The 25,331-nt window shown below is 45.2% G+C and overlaps 1 protein-coding gene across 1 annotated transcript in view; it reads left to right on the top strand.

Moving 5' to 3' along the window:
- Window positions 1–20,979: 20,979 nt before the first annotated feature.
- The window catches only part of LOC142559335 (uncharacterized), a 169,741-nt gene continuing 165,389 nt past the window's right edge, over window positions 20,980–25,331 (top strand). The window contains exon 1 of the mRNA XM_075670949.1: window positions 20,980–21,196. Within this exon, the coding sequence (XP_075527064.1) occupies window positions 21,020–21,196 (177 nt within the window). The 5' untranslated portion in view covers window positions 20,980–21,019. The remainder of the gene's footprint in view (window positions 21,197–25,331) is intronic.

The raw sequence follows: 25,331 nt of genomic DNA, 5'->3' as shown, positions 1-25,331 counted from the left end.
ACCAGAGCAGGATTGGCCACCCTGGTGCAGTACTTGGCCACAACCTCCTATATGAATACAACAATCAAACCCCGGCCCTCAGTCCCCAGCAGCCGCGAAGCAACTGACCACGGCGGCGGTCAGATCTGTAACGCTGCAGAGGGTGCTAAGAATACCTGGCTCCGGACAGGCCGCCATTGGAATCTGAACCTGGCAACGTTTAACGTTAGAACGCTATCTAGTGAGGCGAGTCTAGCAGTATTATTGGAGGAATTAGAGGGTAGTAAATGGGATATAATAGGGCTCAGTGAGGTTAGGAGGACAAAAGAAGCATATACAGTGCTAAAAAGCGGGCATGTACTGTGTTACCGGGGCTTAGCGGAGAGGCGAGAACTAGGAGTCGGATTCCTGATTAATAAGGAAATAGCTGGTAACATACAGGAATTCTATAGCATTAACGAGAGGGTGGCAGGTCTTGTTGTGAAACTTAATAAGAGGTACAAATTGAAGGTGGTACAAGTCTATGCCCCTACATGCAGTCATGATGACCAGGAAGTCGAAAGCTTTTATGAAGACGTGGAATCGGCGATGGGTAAAGTCAAAACAAAATACACTATACTGATGGGCGACTTCAATGCCAGGGTAGGCAAGAAGCAGGCTGGAGACAAGTCAGTGGGGGAATATGGCATAGGCTCTAGGAATAGCAGAGGAGAATTATTAGTAGAGTTTGCAGAACAGAATAATATGCGGATAATGAACACCTTTTTCCGCAAGCGGGTTAGTCGAAAGTGGACGTGGAGGAGCCCGAATGGTGAGACTAGAAATGAAATCGACTTCATACTCTGTGCGAACCCTGGCATCATACAAGATGTAGACGTACTCGGCAAGGTACGCTGCAGTGACCATAGGATGGTAAGAACTCGAATTAGCCTAGACTTGAGGAGGGAACGGAAGAAACTGGTACACAAGAAGCCAATCAATGAATTAGCGGTAAGAGGGAAACTAGAGGAATTCCGGATCAAGCTACAGAACAGGTATTCGGCTTTAACTCAGGAAGAGGACCTTAGTGTTGAAGCAATGAACGACTATCTCATGGGAACCATTAAGGAGTGCGCAATAGAAGTCGGTGGTAACTCCGTTAGACAGGAAACCAGTAAGCTATCGCAGGAGACGAAAGATCTGATCAAGAAACGCCAATGTATGAAAGCCTCTAACCCTACAGCTAGAATAGAACTGGCAGAACTTTCTAAGTTAATCAACAAGCGTAAGACAGCGGACATCAGGAACTATAATATGGATAGAATTGAACAGGCTCTCAGGAACGGAGGAAGCCTAAAAACAGTGAAGAAGAAACTAGGAATAGGCAAGAATCAGATGTGTGCGTTAAGAGACAAAGCCGGCAATATCGTTACTAATATGGATGAGATAGTTCAAGTGGCTGTGGACTTCTATAGAGATTTATACAGTACCAGTGGCACCCACGACGATAGTGGAAGAGAGAATAGCCTAGAGGAATTCGAAATCCCACAGGTAACGCCAGAAGAAATAAAGAAAGCCTTAGGAGCTATGCAAAGGGGGAAGGCAGCCGGGGAGGATCAGGTAACAGCAGATTTGTTGAAGGATGGTGGTCAGATTGTTCTAGAGAAACTGGCCACCCTGTATACGCAATGCCTCATAACCTCGAGCGTACCGGAATCTTGGAAGAACGCTAACATAATCCTAATCCATAAGAAAGGGTACGCCAAAGACTTGAAAAATTACAGACCGATCAGCTTACTGTCCGTTGCCTACAAAGTATTTACTAAGGTAATCGCAAATAGAATCAGGAACACCTTAGACTTCTGTCAACCAAAGGACCAGGCAGGATTCCGTAAAGGCTACTCAACAATAGACCATATTCACACTATCAATCAGGTGATAGAGAAATGTGCGGAATATAACCGACCCTTATATATAGCTTTCATTGATTACGAGAAAGCATTTGATTCAGTCGAAACCTCAGCAGTCATGGAGGCATTACGGAATCAGGGTGTAGATGAGCCATATGTAAAGATACTGGAAGATATCTATAGCGGCTCCACAGCCACCGTAGTCCTCCACAAAGAAAGCAACAAAATCCCTATAAAGAAAGGCGTCAGACAGGGAGATACGATATCTCCAATGCTATTCACAGCATGTTTACAGGAGGTATTCAGAGGCCTGGAGTGGGAAGAATTGGGGATAAAAGTTGATGGAGAATACCTTAGCAACTTGCGATTCGCTGATGATATTGCCTTGCTTAGTAACTCAGGAGACCAATTGCAATGCATGCTCACTGACCTGGAGAGGCAAAGCAGAAGGGTGGGTCTGAAAATTAATCTGCAGAAAACTAAAGTAATGTTTAACAGGCTCGGAAGAGAACAGCAGTTTACGATAGGTAGCGAAGCACTGGAAGGGGTAAGGGACTACATCTACTTAGGGCAGGTAGTGACCACGGATCCGGATCATGAGACTGAAATAACCAGAAGAATAAGAATGGGCTGGGGTGCGTTTGGCAGGCATTCTCAAATCATGAACAGCAGGTTGCCACTATCCCTCAAAAGGAAAGTGTATAACAGCTGTGTGTTACCAGTACTCACATATGGGGCAGAAACCTGGAGACTTACGTAAAGGGTTCTGCTGAAATTGAGGACGACGCAACGAGCTATGGAAAGAAGAATGATGGGTGTGACGTTAAGGGATAAGAAAAGAGCAGATTGGGTGAGGCAACAAACGCGGGTAAACGACATCTTAGTTGAAATCAAGAAAAAGAAATGGGCATGGGCCGGACATGTAATGAGGAGGGAAGATAACCGATGGTCACTAAGGGTTACGGACTGGATTCCAAGGGAAGGGATGCGTAGCAGGGGGCGGCAGAAAGTTAGGTGGGCGGATGACATTAAGACGTTTGCAGGGACAACATGGCCACAATTAGTACATGACCGGGGTAGTTGGAGAAGTATGGGAGAGGCCTTTGCCCTGCAGTGGGCGTAACTAGGCTGATGATGATGATGATGATTAGGAAAATCAAAACATAGAAATAAGGGGCAACAACCTGTAACATCAACTTGTAGAATTCCTGTACACGGGCGCATATCGAGATTGGAGAGTATGTTATCGATAAGGGATATAGAATTTTGCGTTGAACATCGAGTTGGGGCATTAAAAGGTGCTTCATAGACAAAAAACACAAAGTAGCTGGTAAAGTCTACATAACCAAAGTCAATATTGTCCAATAAATTAATGTTACAGTTACCAAAAATAAGCGCATTCTTGTTTTGTCGTCAAATTTTCTCTAACCTTGCTGGTAATCCTGCACAAAATTATTTAATTGATGAAGATGGTGAGCGGTAAACCGTGCCAATCATCTTTTTTATCTGTAATCTTAGGAAATAACTTTTCTATTTCGAGCCAGACGGATTCACATTTGAAAACATCGATACCTCGATCGGCACATCTTCGGTGCGATAAAGAGGGTGATATGAACACAGCAGCGCCGCCATGTTGGCTATCAGCGTGGTGACAGTATTCTGACGCGATTGCGTAAAAGAATACGATGTTTCGCCCCTTTATGCAAAGAACCGAACAGTACCTGCATAGAGAAGCAGTATTAAATCGTTTGCAGGAACAGCTTGCCGTCTCAGATCGCCTGTGCACAGGTTGCCGTCAAAGGCTTGAACTGTTCTTGGAATCATTATCCCCTTGAATTAAGCCGGAAACCAAAAAGAACGGCTGTAGGTAAAGGAGCGGTTGAGGAAGAAAGGATTTTAATTATGAACTAGAGTGCAAATAAGTAGGTTCCTGCTAACAATCTGTCAAGCAGCTGGCCGGTCGTAATGTGCTTCGTTCAAAGTTGCGCGTCATGGCTTACGAAAAATGATCTCATTCGCTAATTGATTAAGTTCTTTGATGTTCCGTGCCAAAAGCACGATCTGATTATTGTGTAGGCCGTAACGGGTGACTCTGCAGAAGCTTGGCCACCTCGGGTTCTTGAACGTGCACCCCACGCGCAGTACGCGGGCGTGTTTGCATTTCACCTCCCCCCGACTCCCCATCGAAATGCAGTGACCGCCTCGGGCTCAACAGCGCAATGCCTTAGCCACTTAGACACTACGGCGGGCAATTCTTTCCTTATACGGGGTGTTCAAAATTAAGCTTTATGGTTTTCCTAAAATTAAACACTGGTAGGGACGCGAAAACCACCTGTGCAAATAAGTTATGTGGCCAGGGGGACATTAAATGAGATGATAATTATCGCTGTCAGCTGCCCAATTACCTAAAATTTAATTATGAACTGTTTATTGACAGCAGCAAATGGGTACGTTTGTATGGAAAAAGTAGAGGCAGTCGTGTATCTACACGGTATCAGTTGAAAAAATTGATCCAGCGTGTCTGTGCTCCGATATATGCGACTCCAAATTTTAATTGTCGTTCGCATGATTACGCATGCAAGAGAGTTAGGATAGGCGCAAAGCTCCTCCCTTATATGATGCGGCTGTTACGTGAGGCGTTTAGAGTGACAACAGGGCGGGGGCAAAGGCAAAGATGATAACTGTTCCGCTTCGCCTGTTCATCCCTTTCATCCCTTTCATTCATCCCTTTCCCCATCTGGTGAAATCAAGATCTGATAGCGAGGTGTGCCGTGCAGTTGTTGCTCTTGATTTCAATAAACTTGCAGTGCTTGGAAATCAGCAGTCGCTTTATTTGCGTATCCTAGGGACGGACCATGCCCGCCTGTCTAGTCACCATTACACACGCGCACTGCCCTCCGGCTTCTCCGCTCGCACCATTATCTCGACAAGGCAGCTGTCGCCATCTTTACAGACAGCAGGGTCACGTGCTACGACGGCGGTTGCGGTTTCTTCGATTTTTTATTTCACCAGCTGAGAGGGGAAAGCGGACAGTTATGATCTTTGACGCCAGTGCCTCCGCCCCGTTTTCAGAGTAAACGCCGCACGCAACAGCTGCGTCACATCAGGGAGCAGCTTTGCGCCGGTCCTCACTGTCTTGCATGCGTGATCATGCGAACGACAATTAAAATTTGGAGTCGGATATCTCGGAGCACAGACACGCTAGAAGAATTCTTCCAACTGATACTGTGTAGAAATACGACTGCCTCTAACTTTTCAGTACAAACGTACCCACTTACTGCAGTCAACAAAAAGCTAATTATTCAGTTTTAGTTAATTGGGCTCCTGACAGCGATAATGATCATCTCGCTTTGCGTCCCCCTGGCCACACAACTTATTTGCACAGGTGGTCTTCACGTGTATCCCAGTGATTATATTTAAGAAAGCCATAAAGCTTAATTTTGAACAGCCTGCATACTCCTAGGAGACGAAAGCCATGTTGTGATGTGATTACCATTCTTTGGCTACTTAACGCACTTGTCCGGGGCTGGCTATTGATGTACCAATCTATGTCTCTAACTGTTTTTCCACCAGATTTGGTTACTGGTTAGTCGTTGGTCTAATGGGTACATCATTAGGCTTGCTGTGCTGAGGGAACAAAGTTCGAAGCCGACCGCCAGACAAACTTGTATCACCGGGTACGTGGCACAAGGTACGTGGCGCTCTTCATTGAACCACTCTGACCCCAACTTGGCTCACTGGGTGTGTGCCAATGGGCATGTGCTGCTCGTCAATAACCCTCTTTGAGGCCACCTTGGGTCACAAATGGCTAAGCGCCACATGGTAACCGCTGCTATTGAAGGAAACGTCTTTGAGGGTAACTCGGATAACTACGTATCGATTAGTATGTGCCGCTCCTTGACAGGAAAAAAAAACATATTTAGAAGTTTGATGGTGCTGGGCCGAACGGAACCAGCGCCCTATATATTGAGACTAACATGTCTGGAACAAGCACCAGCCACAGGCTCTCGGTTGGCGCCGCTGAAGGACGCACCGTGTCCAGAGGCAAGCGAAAGAGCGGAACGCATACACGCCTCAAACAAGACGCGCCTCTGTGGTTACGATACGGGAATGTCGCTACGTCTGTTCGTTGCTAATCGCATTCATTCATTCATTCATTATCATTGTTTAATATTTAGCGTCAGATGGGTTCTGGTGCAATTTTTTTTTTTACAGCTGCAATTCAACGTTATTCTCTCTGCGATGAAAATGCCTTAGATGGTAGTGCAGTATGATAGACTGCTTACCAGTCGATACACAATGAGTTCAATTTCATAAATTGACGTGATAAGATGCTTATACGTATCAGCTTAAAAGTATACTTTGCTCGGGTAAGCGGTACCTTCAAACAATATATTGTTTCTTATCTGCAAAAGAAAAAGAAAAGCCTTACCGTTGTACAGCGCACTCATACAGAAACGCACAACACGCGCTCACAAACGTCGCGTGACACTTGTTCTGCGATACATACACTCTAAGCGCAATTGTTAATACACAGGCGCGATGCAATGGTGCCGCTAATTTCTTTCGTTCGGAAAGATATAAATGCGAAACCAGGGAAAATCACGAAGGCCTATGTAAACCGCACATTTCAGCAAAGACAACTGTGGTGTCGTTGAGGAAGTAAAGCGAGACCACCTAGTGAGTCTGTTTGAGGGCGCCCTTTATTCGTGCTGTTGAATGCGTTCGCGCTGGGTCGTATGTCGTATGGTGTAAGGTCGCATGTGACCTCACACGGGTTTGGCGTATTTGACCCGCCGTGGTTGCTCAGTGGCTATGGTGTTGGGCTGCTGAGCACGAGGTCGCGGGATCGAATCCCGGCCACGGCGGCCGCATTTCGATGGGGCCAAATGCGAAAACACCCGTGTGCTTAGATTTAGGTGCACGTTAAAGAACCCCAGGTGGTCAAAATTTCCGGAGTCCTCCACTACGGCGTGCCTCATAATCAGAAAGTGGTTTCGGCACGTAAAACCCCAAATTTTATTATTATATTGGCGTATTTGGCACCTAGACATGCTGTACCCACTTCCCGAAAAATATAAACAGAGCTTTCCCACCTCCAGAGCATCGTAATTAGTCTCAAAAGCTATATAAATGGAGGTACTAATGAGACCAGAAGCGACAGTTATTCTCACAGTAAATAAAGTTAGCAGTGCGGGCGTAATTAGCGCCACTGTAATAGAAAATTACCCACATTTCACATTACCTCTGTAAAGGGTGCACTGCCGTTGTCAGAGACTAGTTGAGGCAAAGCCACCCTACGGCACATTATCGAGAAATGGGGCGAGTTAGCCTCGCGTAAGCAGGCCTCGCGCTTGGCAATGGAAGGCGGCTTTGGTAGTGCGCACAAGAAACGATAATTAGTTACAGAGTAGGGAATAATAACGATACGGCCGTAATTACCGCTGATATAGTTGAAAATTATTCACATTGCACCAGAGACTGCGCTATGTTGGTAAAAAGAAATCTCTAGATCCGATCTGTCTGTCCAAATAGTAAGACCGAAACTACATAACCGGAATTATCGCAAATGTGCGAAGCATGTGCCGGGCTCCTAACGCTAGCCTACTGTCGCTTGTTGCGTCCCTGCCGCGCCGCTTTTCTCTCCGAACAATCTACCTCTGGACCTAGCATGGTGTCGCGCCTAACACGTGACACCACTTGCGCATGCGTAGTGCCGCGCCGATGCGCCGTCGAGGTTGTCGCGCCGGCAAGACCTTGGCGACCACCAGGAGACCTTGCGGCCCCGAGTCGTCGCTAAATGTGCTTTCGAACACCCTGAACACTGGGGCCTTGGCGCCCAAATTTGGCTCCTAGTCCACACACTTCTAATCTAAAAAGTCCGTTTCCGCTCTAATAAGAGTTTTAAGTAATTATAAAGCGATGGTCCTGTTGAGGCTTCCAAAAATCTGCCTCCGGGCCCCTGTGCGAACAGCCGTATAATTCAAAATCAAATTTATTTCCATCTCAAGGAGGAGCGTTTGAATGATTATGAATAAAAAAGAAAGGGAGAACGAAATGTTGATGCTAAAGAAGACAAAGTCGACATAACTGCACCTCCAAGACGACACGAATAGGATGCGCAATGATGTGAATACTAAATATGAAAAAAACACGTCTTCACGGAATATAGAGATATAATGAACATTCATTCACCGTACCATTTCAACCACGATATACCCTGACCACGTCTTCTTTAGCGTCGACATTTGGTTGATCCTTTCTTCTTACTTGTATTGAGGACTTCCATTTTAAGCAAGGAAACAAAAAGCACGCAAGAAAAAGTATCCTGGTCAAAGCGGGTCAGTCTCATGTTTCTTATATTTTTTCACAACTTCTGGATTGGCTACTTCACAATTACACTGCATTGAAGGGCTTAGATATTTTTTAAATTTGCTAATTGAATGTCATGACAAAACAATATGACAAAGTAAAGCACTACCTTCCAGTTGGCCCATTGGAAGAAGCTTTTTTTTAGGTGCTGGTGACTGACGCTTTTGAAATATCGTTAGTTCAATGAAGGGTATTGCTTTTGGTGGTGTGTGCAATTCTCCACACAGCACCTGAAGGGATTAGATAAAGAAAAGCTTTCCACACTCTAGTTTCATTCGTGATGTTGTACCGTTCACGATTTGTAGAGAACGGTTCTATGAAAACGTATCTGTTGTAATGAACTCTTGTGTAGATAATGTAGGCTATACTGTTCATAATTATAGAAAGTCAGGCAGCATGTGTGTATAGGCCAAATATAAGGTAGAAAGCAAAGTAAAATTCAGTGCCACATACCCAGACAGAGAGAGTGAGAAAGACAAAATGAAAGCAAGGACAGGAAGCTTAGCCAGTGTGAGTACCGGCAGGCTATCCTGTGCTGGGGAAAGGGATGAATACAAAAGAAGGTGGTAGGAGAGACAAACAAAAAATTCAAATGAGAAAAATCCACACAGTAACATGGTGCTACGTGCTAAAACTTTCAAAGTTGGTCACACAATTTACAAACCCTTAAGAGCTTGAGCAGAGCCGTTAAGGCCTTGAGTGCCAAAACAAGTCTGGACCAGTGTCCGACAATGTTTGCCTCGGTGAAGGGGCGATCGTCCAGTTTTTTCGAGCTCGGTCGTGAGCACTTTTCTTGCCACATTGTAACAGGGAAAGTCACGGAGGAGGTGCTTGATTGCCTCCTTGCAACCACAGTGGTCGCAAGTTGGGTGGTCGGCCATTCTAATACGGAAGGAATAGGTGTTTGTGACTGGCACGCCGAGTCACAGGCGGCACAGGAGTGTTGCTTCCGCTCGTGGTAACCTTGGTGGAAGACGGAGTGGCAGACGTGCATCGAATTTCTGGAGACGTGCGTTTGTGAATTCACTGTTTTTCCACAGAGTCTGCGTAAGCTCGCGTGCGAGGGAATGAAGCCTTGCGGCTGCATCTGCTCTGGAAAGTGGTATTGGTATAGTAAGGACACCATCGTAGGCGGGTCCGGCAGCGTCATGCGCACTGCGATTTCCCGAAATTCCACAGTTACCTGGTATCCCTTGTTCGATGATGTTGTGCCTCTCGTCGATTGCTTGGCGGTGAAGTAGGCGGATGTGTGTGACTAATTGCATGTTAGGTCCATGGTTGAAATGGGACAGCAGACTCTAAGTAGAGCTGCGTTCGAGTCACAAAAGGCGGACCATGACTGGGATGATTTCTGACCGATATACTCCACAGCAGCACAGATAGCGGCGAGTTCCGCAGTCGTCGATGATGTAATGTGAGACGTCTTGAATTGGGGATGGTGACAGATTTCGCCAGAATTACCACTTCTCAAGTTGAACTTTCGGAGGAGACAGAAACGCCCATGTAAACTTCGATGCGTTTTGAGTGCTTCTCACGCAGGACTTAACACACAGTTTGTTTGAGGGCGAAGCAATGCACCTTCGTTTTCCTTTTGGGGCCGGTAATGACAAGAAGGGCTTGATGTGGATGCAGGCACCCTTGCGGTAGAGATGGTCGTGCTGCAGGCGTCAAGTTGGACGGTAAATTTTCATGGTTGGTGGCGATAATTCTGATAAACGCTGAACGAAATCGAGAGGAAGGAAGCAAGGCTAGAAGATGCGATGTAAGTCGAGCAAAATATCTGATGTGCGTACTTACAGTGTCGACTTGCATGTGCGCTTTGATGGGGTGGTCATGCGTGATGACTGTTGTTACTGCCGTGGATGCACACCTGCGAAGGCCAAGACGTATTTTCAGAGCATGAAGTTGCACAGCCTGGAGGGCATGGAGATTGGTCGTAGCGCTTCCACTCAGTACAGGTTAACTACAGCCTAGGAGACCAAGCAACAGAGTTGGATCTGTGCCCTAACAGACGTACCCCACGACATTCCCGCAAAAATCTGAGAACATGGGTTATCATGGCTAGCTTCTTTTTTAGGTAGAATACATGAGGACTCCGGGAGAGCTCTCGATTTGTTATCACTCCTAGAAAGCGGTGCGTCTTCTTGTAGGTGATAAGTTGTCCATTAAATCTGACAACGCAGGGTCTCATTGCGTTGCACGTGAAAGCGACCACAGAAAACTTCTCGGAGGACTCCTCCAGACCTCGTGCTCGAAGGTAACCTGATGATACATTCATTTGGTCATTAGGAGGGACGCGTCCTCAGGGGCGTCATCATCATCATCAGCCTGGTTACGCCCACTGCAGGGCAAAGGCCTCTCCCATACTTCTCTAACAACCCCGGTCATGTACTAATTGTGGCCATGTCGTCACTGCAGACTTCTTAATCTCATCCGCCCACCTAACTTTCTGCCGCTCCTTGCTACGCTTCCCTTCCCTTGGAATCCAGTCAATAACCCTTAATGACGATGGGTTATCTTCCCTCTTCATTACATGTCGTACCCATGCCCATTTCTTTTTCTTGATTTTAACTAAGATGTCATTAACTTGCAATCAGCGGCAAACCTTTGTCCTAGACTAAACGTTTGCATCGTTTTTGGCAGGCTCTGCAAGCTGTGGGACAGTATCAGCTGGAAAACCGCTCGTATCTTCAATGGCTATCATCTTCGCAACTGTTCCTGGTGACTGATCTACGCATGCGGATCTCGGGGAAGCTGCAGTTTCGACGTAGCAAGCCATCCTTGACTTCATTGGCTCTGGACCTGCCAATAATGTCCCCCTGGCGTCGATCACCGATTATTTAAAGGCTGTCAACCTCGTGGATCGTTGCAGTCAGCGGCAAACCTTTGTCCTAGACTAAACGTTTGCATCGTTTTTGGCAGGTGAGTGTTAATTACACCTGTTGTAATTCATCACTTTTCGGTGTTTTGCCGCTGACTGCACCATGTCTTCTTTATGTACTTCTTGCTCAAAAGCCATACCGAGAGATGGAAGATTTATGAGTTGTTCTACCTGTGACGGCGAATTCCACCTGGGGAAAAACTGCTCGTCAGTTTCTGATAACGCCTACAAGAAGATGAGTACAGTGACACGTGAAACGTGGAAGTGTCCTTCATGCAAGGTTGATTCTGTTAAGCAACCAGACGAGGCATCCAAGCCAGGTGATAGTTCATTCTCACAGCAACTGTCTGCTCTGAATATGAAACTAGATTCTTTGACTACAACTGTTTCAACACTGATGGTGAAAATCGAGGAACTATTGTTGGTCAGGGAAGCTAGTGAAAAGGTTGCTTCGGCAGTCGAGGACATACGGTCGGCTATTGATTTCCTTTCGTCAAAGTATGACTCGGTGCTTGCTACAGTGGCCACTAATCAGAATGAGCTTGCAGACCTTCGATCACAAGTTCAATCGCTCTCTTTAACAGTAGTTTCCCAGACACACGTGATTGACAGGATGAGTGGGGAAATAAATGACCTCGAACAATATGGCAGAAGATGTAACTTCGAGATTCACGGCCTTCCTGTCAAATCTGATGAAAACTTACACTCTTTCTTAAGCACTTTGGCAGGCAAGCTAAACATAACCGATTTTCAACAAGCAGATATCTCGGCAGTGCATCGGCTGCCATCCAGAGGCGACTATATTCCACCAATTCTAGTGCAAAATCGCTCAATTTCTGTTAAGCAGAAATGGCTCGGAGCCCGGAGGCGCCTTCCTGATTTGGTGCATGACGATATGTCTCCTCGGCTGTTTTTCAACGATAACCTGTCTCGGGCTAATCGCGAGTTGTTCCGTCTAGCAAGGTCTCGTGGCAAAGAAAAGGGTTTTGAGTTCATCTGGACCAAAAATGGGAAGATCCTTGCAAAACAGTCCGAAGGCGCGCTTCTCATTCGTGTCAACAAGCTTTCTGATCTTGAAAAACTAACATAACCATGTCTGACACTGGTTTCGTGAAGTGTTCCGCTTTTTCTGAAGTCCAGAAGTTCTTTCAGCATCACACAGGCAATCCCTTTCAGTTTACTCACGTTAATATTCGCAGTATACGGAAGCATCGGGACCGTTTTTGTGCGCTGATTCACTCTTTTCATTCAAATTTTGACGTTGTTGCTCTCACGGAAGTGAACGTTCCGTCAGATGTCTTACCAAATTTCTCGCTGCCAGGTTACCAATTACATTCTTATACTCGTCTACAACGAACAGGAGGATGAATCGCAGTTTTTGTTAAAGATTCTTGGTCCGTTTCCGAAATTAATATTCCTTTTACTCAAGCAGAAGTAGTTGCGCTCCGCCTAAGTACACCTTGGTTGTCGTTGATTCTACTCGCAATTTACCGCCCTCGGTGTTGTAACGGTCGAATCGTTCTAGCTGAGCTTGATTCTGCAATATCATCATTTTCCAGTGAAGAACACGTGTGCATTATCGGGGATATGAATATCGATATTCTACGCCCAACTATGCCAACGGTCGCAGATTATCTTGACACTTTATCAAAGTGGGGACTAGAGACTAAAATCCACAGCCCTACACGTGAGGAATATTTATCTGGGCAGCTAGTCTCGTCTTGCATCGACCACATAAACGTGCCTTCTCAAAACCTGCTGGTGCGGTCTGCTGTTGTTGAACTCAAGCTTGCAGACCACTATTTCGTCTGCTGCTCGTTAACGGATGGTTCCAGCCACCCTGCACCTTTGCGCAGCCAGCAAAACGCATCAATACTTGATTATAGGCGTTTCGATGAAAGAATAGCAAAGTACGATTGGGATTCTTTTATTGACAATGTGTCCCCTGCAGACTTATATGACAGTTTCATCGAGGTTTTTCGTTCACACAAAGCCGAATCTTCACGCATGGTGATCGTTAAGCAACGAAATTTAGACAATAAGTGGATGTCACCCGTAATACTGGAAGCCATCAAAGAGAAAGATCTACTCTGGGCTCGATCAAGACGTGCTCCAAACTGTTCTGAACTACGACTGCAGTTTAAACATGAACGAAACCGAGTTAATGCCATGATCCGTGTGGCCAAGCGCAATCACTTTAGGTCTCAGTTTAACGACGCACGTTTTAACAGCAAGAAAACATGGTCATTGGTGAATAACCTGAAAGGAGTGAGCGCTGCTATTTATAATGACACATATTTCATATCTCATTTCCATAAAGATGGACAGAGCACTGCGAATGACTTTAACAAACTATTTTCTCTGGTCTCTGGTGCATCTGGTACCCCGCCTAACGACTGTCCTATGCCTCCCAGTGTGATGGAATCTGCTTTCCTTCCTGACATTAGAGAAAGTGATTTAAGGTGTACACTTTTAAGTCTTAAACGTTGTAAATCTCCTGGTCATGACGGCCTCACTGTTTCTGAATTGTGCAGAAATTTTGAAGCGATTAAGGGTGTCCTACTAGTTATGCTTAATAGTATCATTTCCAGAGGTATAATACCGACTTCAATGAAAACTGCTAAGTTATACCTTTGTATAAGGGTGGCTCCAGAAACATGATGAGTAATTATCGACCTATCTCTGTTCTGCCATGCATTGGCCAAATTTTTGAAAAGCAGCTATTACTTACCATGACGAATTTTTTGAATAAGCACAATGTTCTATCACCTTGTCAGTATGGCTTCATACCAGGAAAAGGAACAACAGATCTTCTTGAAGAATTCTCTGACACATTAAATTCAGCTTTTGATAAGAATGAAGTCGTATGCTCTTTTTCTTGACGTAAGCAAGGCCTTCGATAGCATCTGCCACGTTCTTCTGCTTGATAAACTTTCTACATTGGGATTTCGAGGTTCGTTTCTACACTTACTTACTAACTTTTTACAAGATAGGCGCCAATATGTGTCGATTTCAAGATTCCATAGCGATTTCACGGCAATTACTTCCGGAGTCCCACAAGGTTCTATGTGAGTCCTTTGTTATTCAATCTATACGTTAATGATCTTGCTAACAATGTGCCTGTTTCATTGTTCCAGTATGCTGACGACACTGTCATTGTTGCGTGCGCAAAGAAATACACTGATGCTGTTACAGCATTACAGATGGCAGCTGTTAAAGCCATGGACTGGTTTAAGTCTAACCTTATCAATGTTAATACTTCTAAAACGCAACTTATATGTTTTCATAACCCTTTAAAAAAATTGAGTTGAGTCATCCTGTTTATTTGCACACTTCCTCCTGTTCTCGTTGTAACTGTGTACCAGTACAATATGCGCATTCGGTCAAATATCTTGGCCTGATCTTCGACAGTGATCTGTCTTGGAACTCACACCTTTCTTTTGTTTGTCATAGACTTCGCGCTGTATCTTGTGTCCTGTATAATATTAGATATTTTATGCCTTTTTCTGTCCGTAAATGTGTTACACACGCTCTAGCCTATAGTGTGCTTAGATACGGAATCACTGTTTATGGTCACTGCACGGTTCGCTGGCAGCGCAGAGTGAATTCGCTTCTACGTTTACTTTTAAAGACTATTGCCTACGACCTGCCCATTGGTAATAACATTGATATATTTAGAAGATTAAAGCTTCCAAATTTTAACGCTTTATTAACAGAAACTATTGTGCTTAAACATTTCGGGTACAGTCAGTTCACCATTTCATATGTTCCTGCACGTGATTTAAGACCAAAATACCGTTACTGCATTCCTCAACCCGATACGGAAAGCGCACACGTCAATACTACGTACCTGCCTGTTTCAATAGTATGCCACCTAGTGCATTCCGCATGAGCACAAAATACACCCTGAAAAAAATTTTGCGGTCTGTCTCCGCATTACTTCCTGCCCCATAATGATTTATTCGAGTGTTACTGTCTTAATTTCGCATTACTGTCATCCTTTTTCTGTTGTAATAGTTATGTTTCTATATTTGTCTCTCTGAGTTGTTAAATTTTACTTTTTTTGTTTTGTTTGTTTGTCGAGTTCGTTGCAACATCTCTATTTTCCTTTGTTTTGCTGTCTGCCAGGCGCTGCCACTCAAGCCTTTGGTGAGGCTTTGGTAGGCCTGATTTTGGTGTACGAAAATTGACATGAATAAAAGTTCTATCTATCTCCCTCCTCACCCAATCTGCTCTTTTCTTATCCCTTAACGTTACACCCATCATTCTTTCCATAGCTCGTTGCGTCGTCCTCAACTTAAGTAGAACCCTGTTCGTAAGCCTCCAGGTTTCTGCCCCGTAGGTGAGTACTGGTAAGACACAGCTATCATACACTTTTCTCGTGAGGGATAAGGGCAACCTGCTGTTCATGATCTGAGAATGCCTGCCAAACGCGCGCCAGCCCATTCTTATTCTTCTGATTATTTCAGTCTCATGATCCGGATCCGCCGTCGCTACCTGCCCTAAGTAGATGTATTCCCTCACCACTTCCAGTGTCTCGCTACCTATTGTAAATTGCTGTTCTCTTCAGAGACTGTTAAACATTACTTTAGTTTTCGGCAGAGTAATTTTCAAACCGACTCTTCTGCTTTGCCTCTGCAGGTCAGTGAGCATGCATAGCACTTGGTCCCCTGAGTTTCTAAGCAAGGCAATACCATTAGCGATTCGCAAGTTACTAAGGTATTCTCCATTAACTTTTATCCCCAATTCTTCCTAATCCAGGTCTCGGAATACCTCCTGTAAACACACTGTGAATAGCAGGGGCGTGCCAGACTCCAAAAAGCAGCCACATACCCAGTTGCCTGCGTACACCTACCCAGTTACCCCAGTGACACAGAATTTCAGATTGCATAATAACCGGGTAAGCCCACAAAAACGGAGATAGGCTAGCCCGCCAAAAAGTGACTGGTCTTGGAGGATGCTTCTCATTAAAACAGCGCATCGATAGAGTGTCATCATGCAAACTAACCATGTAAATGAACTAAGGAAATATGTGTCAGCCAGGTGTGCATTCAATTATCCGCGCATTTTATTAACCAATTCACTTCAGCCATTGTTCTTACTCGCGCAGGGCCGCCCTGCTTCGGCCGGCGGGCTCAGGTTTGCCACTCAGTATTCTGCCCAAAGTTTGCACAGTGTGAAACGAGTGAGGACATGCACATGCTGTCATGATGAACTACAGAAACAACTATCAAAGTGCAGTGCCTCTTGTACTAGTTCAGGGAGGTGCAGGGAAATGAAATTGACATGATCCTTTAATTCTGCTTTGCAAACCGGATCTTTGCCTACATTCACAAAAACGTGTTACAATATTATCGCTGATAACAGCCAATTCTCGCCACTCCTGATGCTGAACATATTAGCGAAGGTCGCCGGCCAATGGCTATGGGTGCTCGCGCCAAGTTTAAATAATTCGGTCCATGTCTTTTTACGCAAGCGAAGTCAGTACGCGAAGTCAAAAACTGTCTGACTTTAAATTGCTTTCGTTAGTGCCGCATGCCTTATTTTGCTGTCCCTCTGTTACGTGGGAGTAAACCTTTTATGGAGGAAGCACATTGTGTTTGCTTTGATCCGCATATTAGTATTTCATTGATCTTTCTTTCCGAAGCCGATTTGAAATAGCCTACCCACCAGCGCCACTTCCGGCAATGGCTCACTGACTGTGACGTTGACATCGCGGAATCCATTTCTGACTCCTCCAACGTTGTAGCGAATGCCGCGTCATGAGGCGTGCCTGTGCCATATTCGTCGCTGTGCAGAGCACCCGACTTCAGCAGCAAGGATTACAGCATCCACATTCATATTATGGAAGAATTTTTCAAATTATTCATAAAATGTCCAAAAAAGCGTGCCGCACGCGGCGTCCCTGTCGTAAGCCTGCGTCTTTGCAGCACCGTTAGAACTGTCTGTCGTGGCGACTTAAGTGGCCTTTACTTAACCATGCATAGGATTACGCCACAGGCTGTTGTCGCTATGACAATGTTCACTTCCTTGTGACGACAGCACCATCAACCGCGCAAGTGAAACTTTTGGTCCTTATTGGCAGTTGTGCTTCCCAATGTAGGATTAAGACTCCTGACGTCGTGAAGATATAGATTTTTATTTAGCGCTTTAATACGAGGAAATTATTCGTTCTTGCCAGCCGCTTGATGGTAGGCCGCATTTCATGGCATCTCGTTTTGGGCCTTTTAAAGAAAATTTGCCTATCCAATGGAAGGATCGCACAATGCAGTTCCCCAGTCCAAAAGCACGATGCCCTATCCCTTTGTTCCCAGTTTTAAATAAGGTTAACGATTGATCCATGAGTCTTGTTTTACTTGCACCTTAGATGTCGGAGCAAGCGGCTTGACGCAAGCAACCCTACTGGAATCTGTTACGTCCCAGTCGAAAGGCAAGGCCGAAAATATTCTTCACATCAAACATTTTTGTCGTGTTTTTCCACCTGCAATCGCGAGAACATTGATTGCGTTCGATCAATAGCAACTTAAACCCTAAGCCTATAATCTTAAGCCTGAAAGCACATGACCAAAACAGGTCATGTGCTGACGACAAATACGTTGAAGTTTTTGCAAGAGGACAGGTTTCCCAGTCGTTTTTGTTTTCTGTCGTAGTGAACACTCAAGGGACGGGAGATGGCGGGCAAAAGCAAAGCATGAAGTGAAAGACGGACACGACAGAACGCTGCATTCGCAACAAGAATTTATTTTGAAAAATGTAGTCTTGCGTTGGGGAGGGGGGAGGTGTCATCTCCTTGTGCTTCTTTGTGCTCAGGCTTTATGCGCCACCTTATTCAGTAATAATTGTATACGCATGTGAATGGGCTCCACTATCAACTTTATTGTTTTCTGTCGTCTCATAAGTCGGGACTTCAGGTTCTTCGCATAGTAAGTACCGTTAACATTGGTATTTACTATTCACGTACCTTACAGTCCACCATCGTAGGACATTATGTGTTTTCGTGTAGAGGAGTAGTTGGGCCAGGTTCTTAATTGAGGCAGCAATGCTTGCATTGAGTGGGTTTGATTACTGTTATTTAAGCTAGTTGTAGCGTAATACAGGACAACGATGCTCATATTTTTGTTCCTTAAACAGCCCCCTACACACCCTTAATTGAGGCAATTGACAGGTTTCTTTCTTGTATTGGCTACCCTCCCGACTAGCGCTGTGTCCTTTTGATCAGATACCTCGCCAGCAGACAGAGGGATTCTGCGTTACTACCAAATCTCACGTTGGCGGTTTTTAATGTTTGAAAAAAAAATTCTGACAGAAACCATATAACGATGATGACGATGACAGAATGAAGACCAAGAAATGAACGATGACTACGGGCTGACAACAAAGTAATGACGAGAATTTAAAATACGATAGAATGACGACAACGCTTTGTTTGAATTGAAACTTTTTATTGTTTGTATTGGAGCGTATACGTGCTGCGCACAAAATCTGGTGCCAGTTTGGACTGTGCCCCGTAGCGGACCATCATGGAAGGCAGCACCTCCGTATGTATATCCCCAAATATGTCTGCCGAGGTACCGACTCATCCAGCAGCAGTCAGCAGCCAAACCGAACCCGGGAAAGCCGCAAAGAAAAGGTTCGCTTTAAAACGCCGAATACTGTTCTTCAAGACTTCGAAGTCAACAGCCTGGCGAACGTGTACTAGCAGACAGATCGGCACCTATGCTTCTCGTCTATAGATCAATCCACTTGGTGGCGTCATTTTCATGACCCTGTGGGCTTCACGACGTGTGAATGAGGGACTAGAAAAGCCCGGGAAATGGCACGCGATTGTCTTTTTTTGAAGTTGTAACAGGTGAGTTAGGGGACCGGTAATGTTTCGCCAATCAGATAAAATGAAACGCAGTCATCTATTTTGTGTCTGAGACTCAAAATAATTGCGAAATTCAAAAAATCGAAAAATCGCGAATAAAATTCAGTGTGAAAAAACCATACACTCTAATCATTCTAACAACGCTAATATATAAGGCACAAAGGGGGGGGGGGTAAATAAAGAACCGTGATAAGAATTTAAGCAAGGCGAAACAAGTGATAAAACGTAAAATGTTAGGCCTAACGTTTACCGACATTATAGTGAAGATTAGGTGCAAGAAATGTAGTTGAGCGGCCTTTTTTATGCATAGATGAGCTACTGGTGCTCTCTTATAGTTACGGAAAAGGTGCCAAGAGAAAGGAAGCGTAGTTGAGGACGACCGACCACTAGGCGGTGTGATGAAACTGAGAAATTTGCAGGCATGAGATAGTGTTAGCTGGCACAAGACAAGCTTGATTAGCGATTTCTTTGAGATGCCTTCGTGTTGCACTGGACATAAGTATGCTGATGATGAATATGCAGCTGGCCTCAGTCAGTTCATCTGGATTCATGAATGGCTGGCACATAAGTCCGCGCTTTCCTATGCGGAGTCCGTAAGCACTTCACGAGAGCATTTCATGCCAGGGACTCCTATGAGCTGCGATGGTGAGGAGAGGCATACTCGAGCCACTGGAACGGTACCACAGCCTCAGTCTATTGCATGCTGCCGAGTGTTCGGGAGGTTCCAATGGGGCCCTGATCGAATACCCGTACTGTGCTCCCGATTCCCGGCCTCGAGTCGTCGCCTACGTGACGCGCATGGACACCCATGAACACTGCAGCCACAGCTGTTCTGCTGTTTATTCCGCTGTCTTTCTTTGGGTGGGAGAAGAGTTGCTTTGCAAAACACTCACCTCCGTGGAAAGTGGCCGCATCTGATAGGAAATGCTGACGTTTGTGGATCCTGGCAAGCGTGCATCACCGCAGAGTGGGTGTGCTTGTGGGGAAGTTACCTTTAAAGGGAAAAGGAAATGCGATGCAAGTATTTTTTTCTTCTTGATCAGCTCTACGCCAAAATATTCTGCTTCATGGTACGCATATAGCAGGTGAGAGTGCTAACTCGTGAAATATTGCCTCCATCGTGCCGCTTCTAGCGAAACACGTGTGAAAAAAGAACAGAAAAAATAACGCATGTGGGCTTTTACCCTTTCCTCCGCGAAAAGCATTACAGCTATTCTATTCTCCTCGTTCAAGCGTGTGATCATAAAGCTTCAATATTATTGTGACGCATTACACGGAAAAGTTCCGGTACCCACTCGGCGAGCTAAACGATGAGGCTATTGCCTATATTATTCCTGAAAGTGACTGTGTTTTCCCCTGTCTCGTCTCTATTTACCATCTATATATTTTTTTTAATGTCGATAGTTGCAGTCTCAACGTGAACCGTAAAAGCAAGGTCATCTTCCTGAGATAAGTAGTGCACATTGTAGACAGAAACAGGTCTTAAGCTGTTAATTGGCACTGCAAATTTCCGAATTCCGGGTGTATAATTTCCCAAAAATTGACAATGGTTGACGGCTAATGCTTATGGTGCGCTTACTATAGCCCGAACCAAACAACTTCGTCGGCAATAATACCCGCTACACATGGCTAATACGCTTTACAGTCACGTCCGGAGTTGGGAATAGTAAAAAATGAAATTGCCACATAAATTTTTATTCCAAATCGTGTCTTAAACGAATATGTTAACTTAAATTATAGAACAGTCAACGAAAGAAAAACTAAACAGACTATAAACTTCGTGCGTTCTCCTAAGTCAAATGCTTGTATCTTCGTCAACAATCGCTCCGAGACGTCGATGAAAAGCGCAGCTCCGCCAGAGTTCTCCGCCTCTACGCTCCGATCGACGCGCGCACAGTTGTCCGCACTCTCCCTCGTTCGGGTTAAGAGGGGTTCTCCGGGGCACCCAGCGCGCGGCGAGCCCCGGTCGAAAGTGTGCCGCTGTTCGCGGCCGCGTTCGGTCGGTCGGTATTCGCGTGCGGCGGCGGCGCCATGCTATCGTCGTTCCGCTCTCCTTGCCTCGACGGCTCGACGGAGCCGTTGCGCTTCCGAAGCCGGAAGGCGTCGAGGCCCCACGTGACAGCGTCGCCGGTCCTAGTGGAGTTTGGCAAGCTCGCCAGTGCGGGACAGCGTCGCAAGAGGCAGGCCACAGTCGCCGCAGCGGGACTGGTGAGTGTTAACGTGTTATGTCGTGGCGTCATCCACATCAACACGCCGGTTGCGCGAGAACTACGGTCGTCGCTTCTTAGGCCCGAGCGTGAGCGGCGATGGCTCGCACGCGGAAAAGTTGAGGGACACGACAGTCGCACGCGGTATTCATTGTTGACTTCAGAGGTACACGACAGAAATCCACTGCACGTGATTGGCCGAGAACGGTACGCGGTTGATACCAGAGAACAGATAAATGATTAACACCGCAAGAGAAGTAACGCCAGCAGGTGAACACCGAAAATGAAGATAAGTGACAAAACTAAGCGAGAAAATATCATTCGTACTTTGATATATTATTCGTAGTGTTCATTATCATTTTATTGTCTACGGCCTCCCGGTATTACAGAAGTGGAGGTGTCGCTTATCTGGGGAATATACTTTTCAACTGTCTTTAACATACAACCGGTCCTTGCAGAAATTTATTACGTCGTCGTTTTTGGTAAAATTCGTCAAGCATTGTTTTGGCCTACTCAGTTTCTTTGTGACTATGAAAACAGTTTTCGCTGCACATGTCATCTTTTGCGCACGTTACCGCCTTTTAGAGTGTAGCCAACCACGATTTACGCTTATGTATTGAAGCTGGAACCGAGCTCAAGTTTCTTTTAGAAATTTGTCTCTCAGTTCGAAGCAAGAAGTAACTACACATAGACTCTTTGTATTGCACGTATTACGGCTATTCCGAATAATCTTCTTAGGTATATTTCGAAATTATACTGAAGTCATTCGGTAGGCATATTAGCTTAGTCTTTCTATTGATGTGTTCTGTTGCGTAGGCACTGAGAAATGGTCGGCTGTGCATTCATTCATTTGCAGTAAAGCGATTAGTTGAGGTTATGCTCTGTGTCGAGCAGTTTCTTTGCTGCCCTATTTGTTTTTCGCCTTGTGAACAGCACTGTAACGCGGGACTGCTGCCTTGCGCCATAAGAAGGCAATCACCATAATGGAAAGTGAAGATACGGGGACGAGGGAGAGACGTTACTTTTCTCGGGCGATTGGTTGTCTACATTTGCCAGGTCTCGAGAAACTCGGGGAGTCAAATTTTTCTGTGCGCCGCAAATCGGTGGCATGCCCGCCTGCTTCTTATTATTTTTTTGTTATTTATTTACAACTGAAGTTTCGCCGGTGCGTGGTATTAGATGACTGGTGGGTTCTTGCATTTGTGCGAGGTTTTTCGTGTATTACTTCAAGTAGGAATGGAGTGGCGCGTAGCGTCGTAAGGCAAATCATTAAAGTCGTTCGCTGTTTGAATGAAAAATGAGATGCGCAACAGTGCGCGCAGGCATGGGGTATACAGCTTTAAAATGACTGTTGCGTAACGAAAAGCGAGGAGCGGGTTTGACAATCGAGTGAGCAAGAGACGAGTGATAAAACTTGGGGTAGAGGCAGAGGCGTACATTTTGCCGTATGACTTCAGGCGGAAGACTAGCTCTACGTTTTGGTAGAGAGACGCTAGAATAGTGAGAGTAATTTGAGAAAACAAACTAATATTGCGGTTTTAGATGGATTCAAGGGCTTCCTGTAGGTTAATCTGCTGCGAGTCCAGGACTCCACATGCGTATTACAGTTCGGCATGAGCAAACGCCTTGGTGCGTTTGCAGTTTTACGTGAGAAGAAATGAACTTTAGGTAACGCCGATCAACGCCACAGGCATGGTTAACTTCGTTTTTTATACTTCATATATGATTCGACCAGCTGTTATCTTGAGTCACTGTGATACCCAGGTATATATGCTAACCCTTAACTAAAAAATGACGTACCTATGTAGTTGGTACGTACGATATTTCTTACTTTTGAATATACGAACATACGCCGTTGTCAAATTCAGCTATGCTTCCTAACCACATGGTCCATTTACTAACACAGAAAGCTTACACAGTTGGTGAGGCTTCATGATTACAAAACCCAAACACCATTCCACGAGAAGTAAAATTACAATGACTTTTAGCCACCATATTTGTCTGTGTTGAGTGCATTTCTGAAAAATTAACGAATTGTTGGCTGAGTTAAAAAAATTCAGGCAGAAACTCCTCTGGTTAATCTGACAGCATGCGTAATCCGATGGTGTGCGTAAGCACTGTGCCACTTGCTTGTCTCCACGCAACCCGGTGTCATCGTCAATGTTATTGAACTTGATCCGACCAGTATAAACCTTTATCAACCCTTATCAGCCCTCATTTGTCTTTCGCTTATCGTGTTTGATAACGAACATGATAAGTCAGCTTCAATTAAGATAGAGATCATTCCGGCTCTCGAAGCCACGAACATTGGTATTTATTAAGGGGAAGTTGATTAGCCACAGTTAATTAATGTATATTTAATTAGAGTACTAGAATCCACGACATTTGGTTGGAGGGGAACCCACGAGCTTTGGTGTTAAGGCGAGTTAAGGTTAATTTAGCGAAGGTTTTCAAAACCACCACTGAGGGGCATACATATTCGCTGAAGGGGATATACAGTGCTTTATTGATGGTTCAGGGGCTTGTTTTGAGCTGGTGCTTTAGTGAAACGTTTGCTCATCGGTGTGTGGTATGGCTGATTTCAATAAATTTGTGCACTGTTCGCTTCAGATGACGGAGCGCTTGTAGCCAGTGCCTTACGTGGTTATGAGCCATTGTACTTTTTATTAGCTTGCGGGGGTACGACCCATTGCTTTGGGATGTATGAGCCATTCATTGTCTTAAGTCACGGGCAAATTTCTAGTTGGGTAAGCATAGAAATGGTTACGCATTTATTACCTAATTAGTATACGTAGCCACTGATGATAATTCATTCTGGTATACCAAGAAAGCTACCTATGCACCTTGTTTTAAGTAGAATGGTCAAGCAAAGCGGTTAAGGCAAAATGGGGCAAAAATCGCCCCTTGTATTCCCTTCTCTTGGTCATTTGTCCCAATGTCGCGTTGTTTGCCGTTCAACTTGTCACGCCTAAGTCAGAATTTGGAGGTTTCAACATGACCTTATGAAAACGGTACGCTGGCTAGGTGCGACTGAAGTCTGATGCTGGAAGACGAAAACCGTAGAGATGAAAGGAACGCATACGCGAAACGCGGGCGCTGACTAATTGGGAAGCAAAAACACTCAAACCCAAATAAATACCTGCCTACGTTCCTTCGCAATGGCATAGGGACAGCTCTCGTTCTTGTAACTAGAAATTCGTTCGACGGTCGGTACGATCATTTTTTGAATGCAGCCTGTTTTTTTTTAATTCTAGCTTTTTTTTTTGAAACCGCTACAGTTATTGTCAGGCAGCAGAGAGAGAACTGTCTTTTAGAAAATATGCGTTCCGCACGTAAGGTGATCAGTTTTTCGGCACCATGAGCTTTATATACATATGTATGTGATGGGCAGAAACTTGTTTGCTTTTTGGACATAACTCTGTTTTTTGTGACACTCTGAACGTCATAAATTTGGTGTGGGTTTGTTTCATAGTTCTATTAACGTGTGAACGCGCGTATCTTTCCTCATTTCTGATTGCAGTACGCTTCCACAAATTTAAACGAACTGAACCTAGCCCGACAAGTATTAATATTTCTCTACAGAGCTCTGAGCTTTGAGGTTTTGGCCTTTTTTACCACCACGTTGTAAAACTGCATTTTTCAAGTCAATCCCTACAACGTCTTACTTAAAGGGAAGCTGAAACACTTTTCGAAAAAAATGAGTTCTCTGCGGCATTCTACAGTTTTGAGTCCCCTGAACACGAATATCTGGTTCAAAAGGGGCGGAAACAAACGCAGGCGGCTGTTTTTCCAAGAAAACGCGCACCAGCGCCTCAGGGCATCGCGCGAACGCCGCTGGTTCCCGTGATTGGTCGGGGCCGCTGTGACGTCTTTGGCGGTAGTCGCCGGTCGGCGCCGCCGCATGTCTCCGTTTCAATGCGTATAGCACCATTCCTTTCGCTCTGGTAGCACGCGGTTCTGCTGTTATGGCTTCATAGCTGAGTTGCAAGATGGAACGTTCTCGCTGTCTCCGGCAGCTTGTATTGTCCCCGTACATGTTTGAACCCACAGCCGATACGGAAAACGATGGCGGCAACATAGTAAACGACGATATTGAGTGTGCCAACAGCGAGAGCGATGTGTGCACCTTCTCGCGC

This window comes from Dermacentor variabilis, chromosome 10, assembly GCF_050947875.1.
Source record: "Dermacentor variabilis isolate Ectoservices chromosome 10, ASM5094787v1, whole genome shotgun sequence".
NCBI classification, from domain to species: domain Eukaryota; kingdom Metazoa; phylum Arthropoda; class Arachnida; order Ixodida; family Ixodidae; genus Dermacentor; species Dermacentor variabilis.
This window is presented reverse-complemented; position numbering and strand designations above follow the sequence as displayed.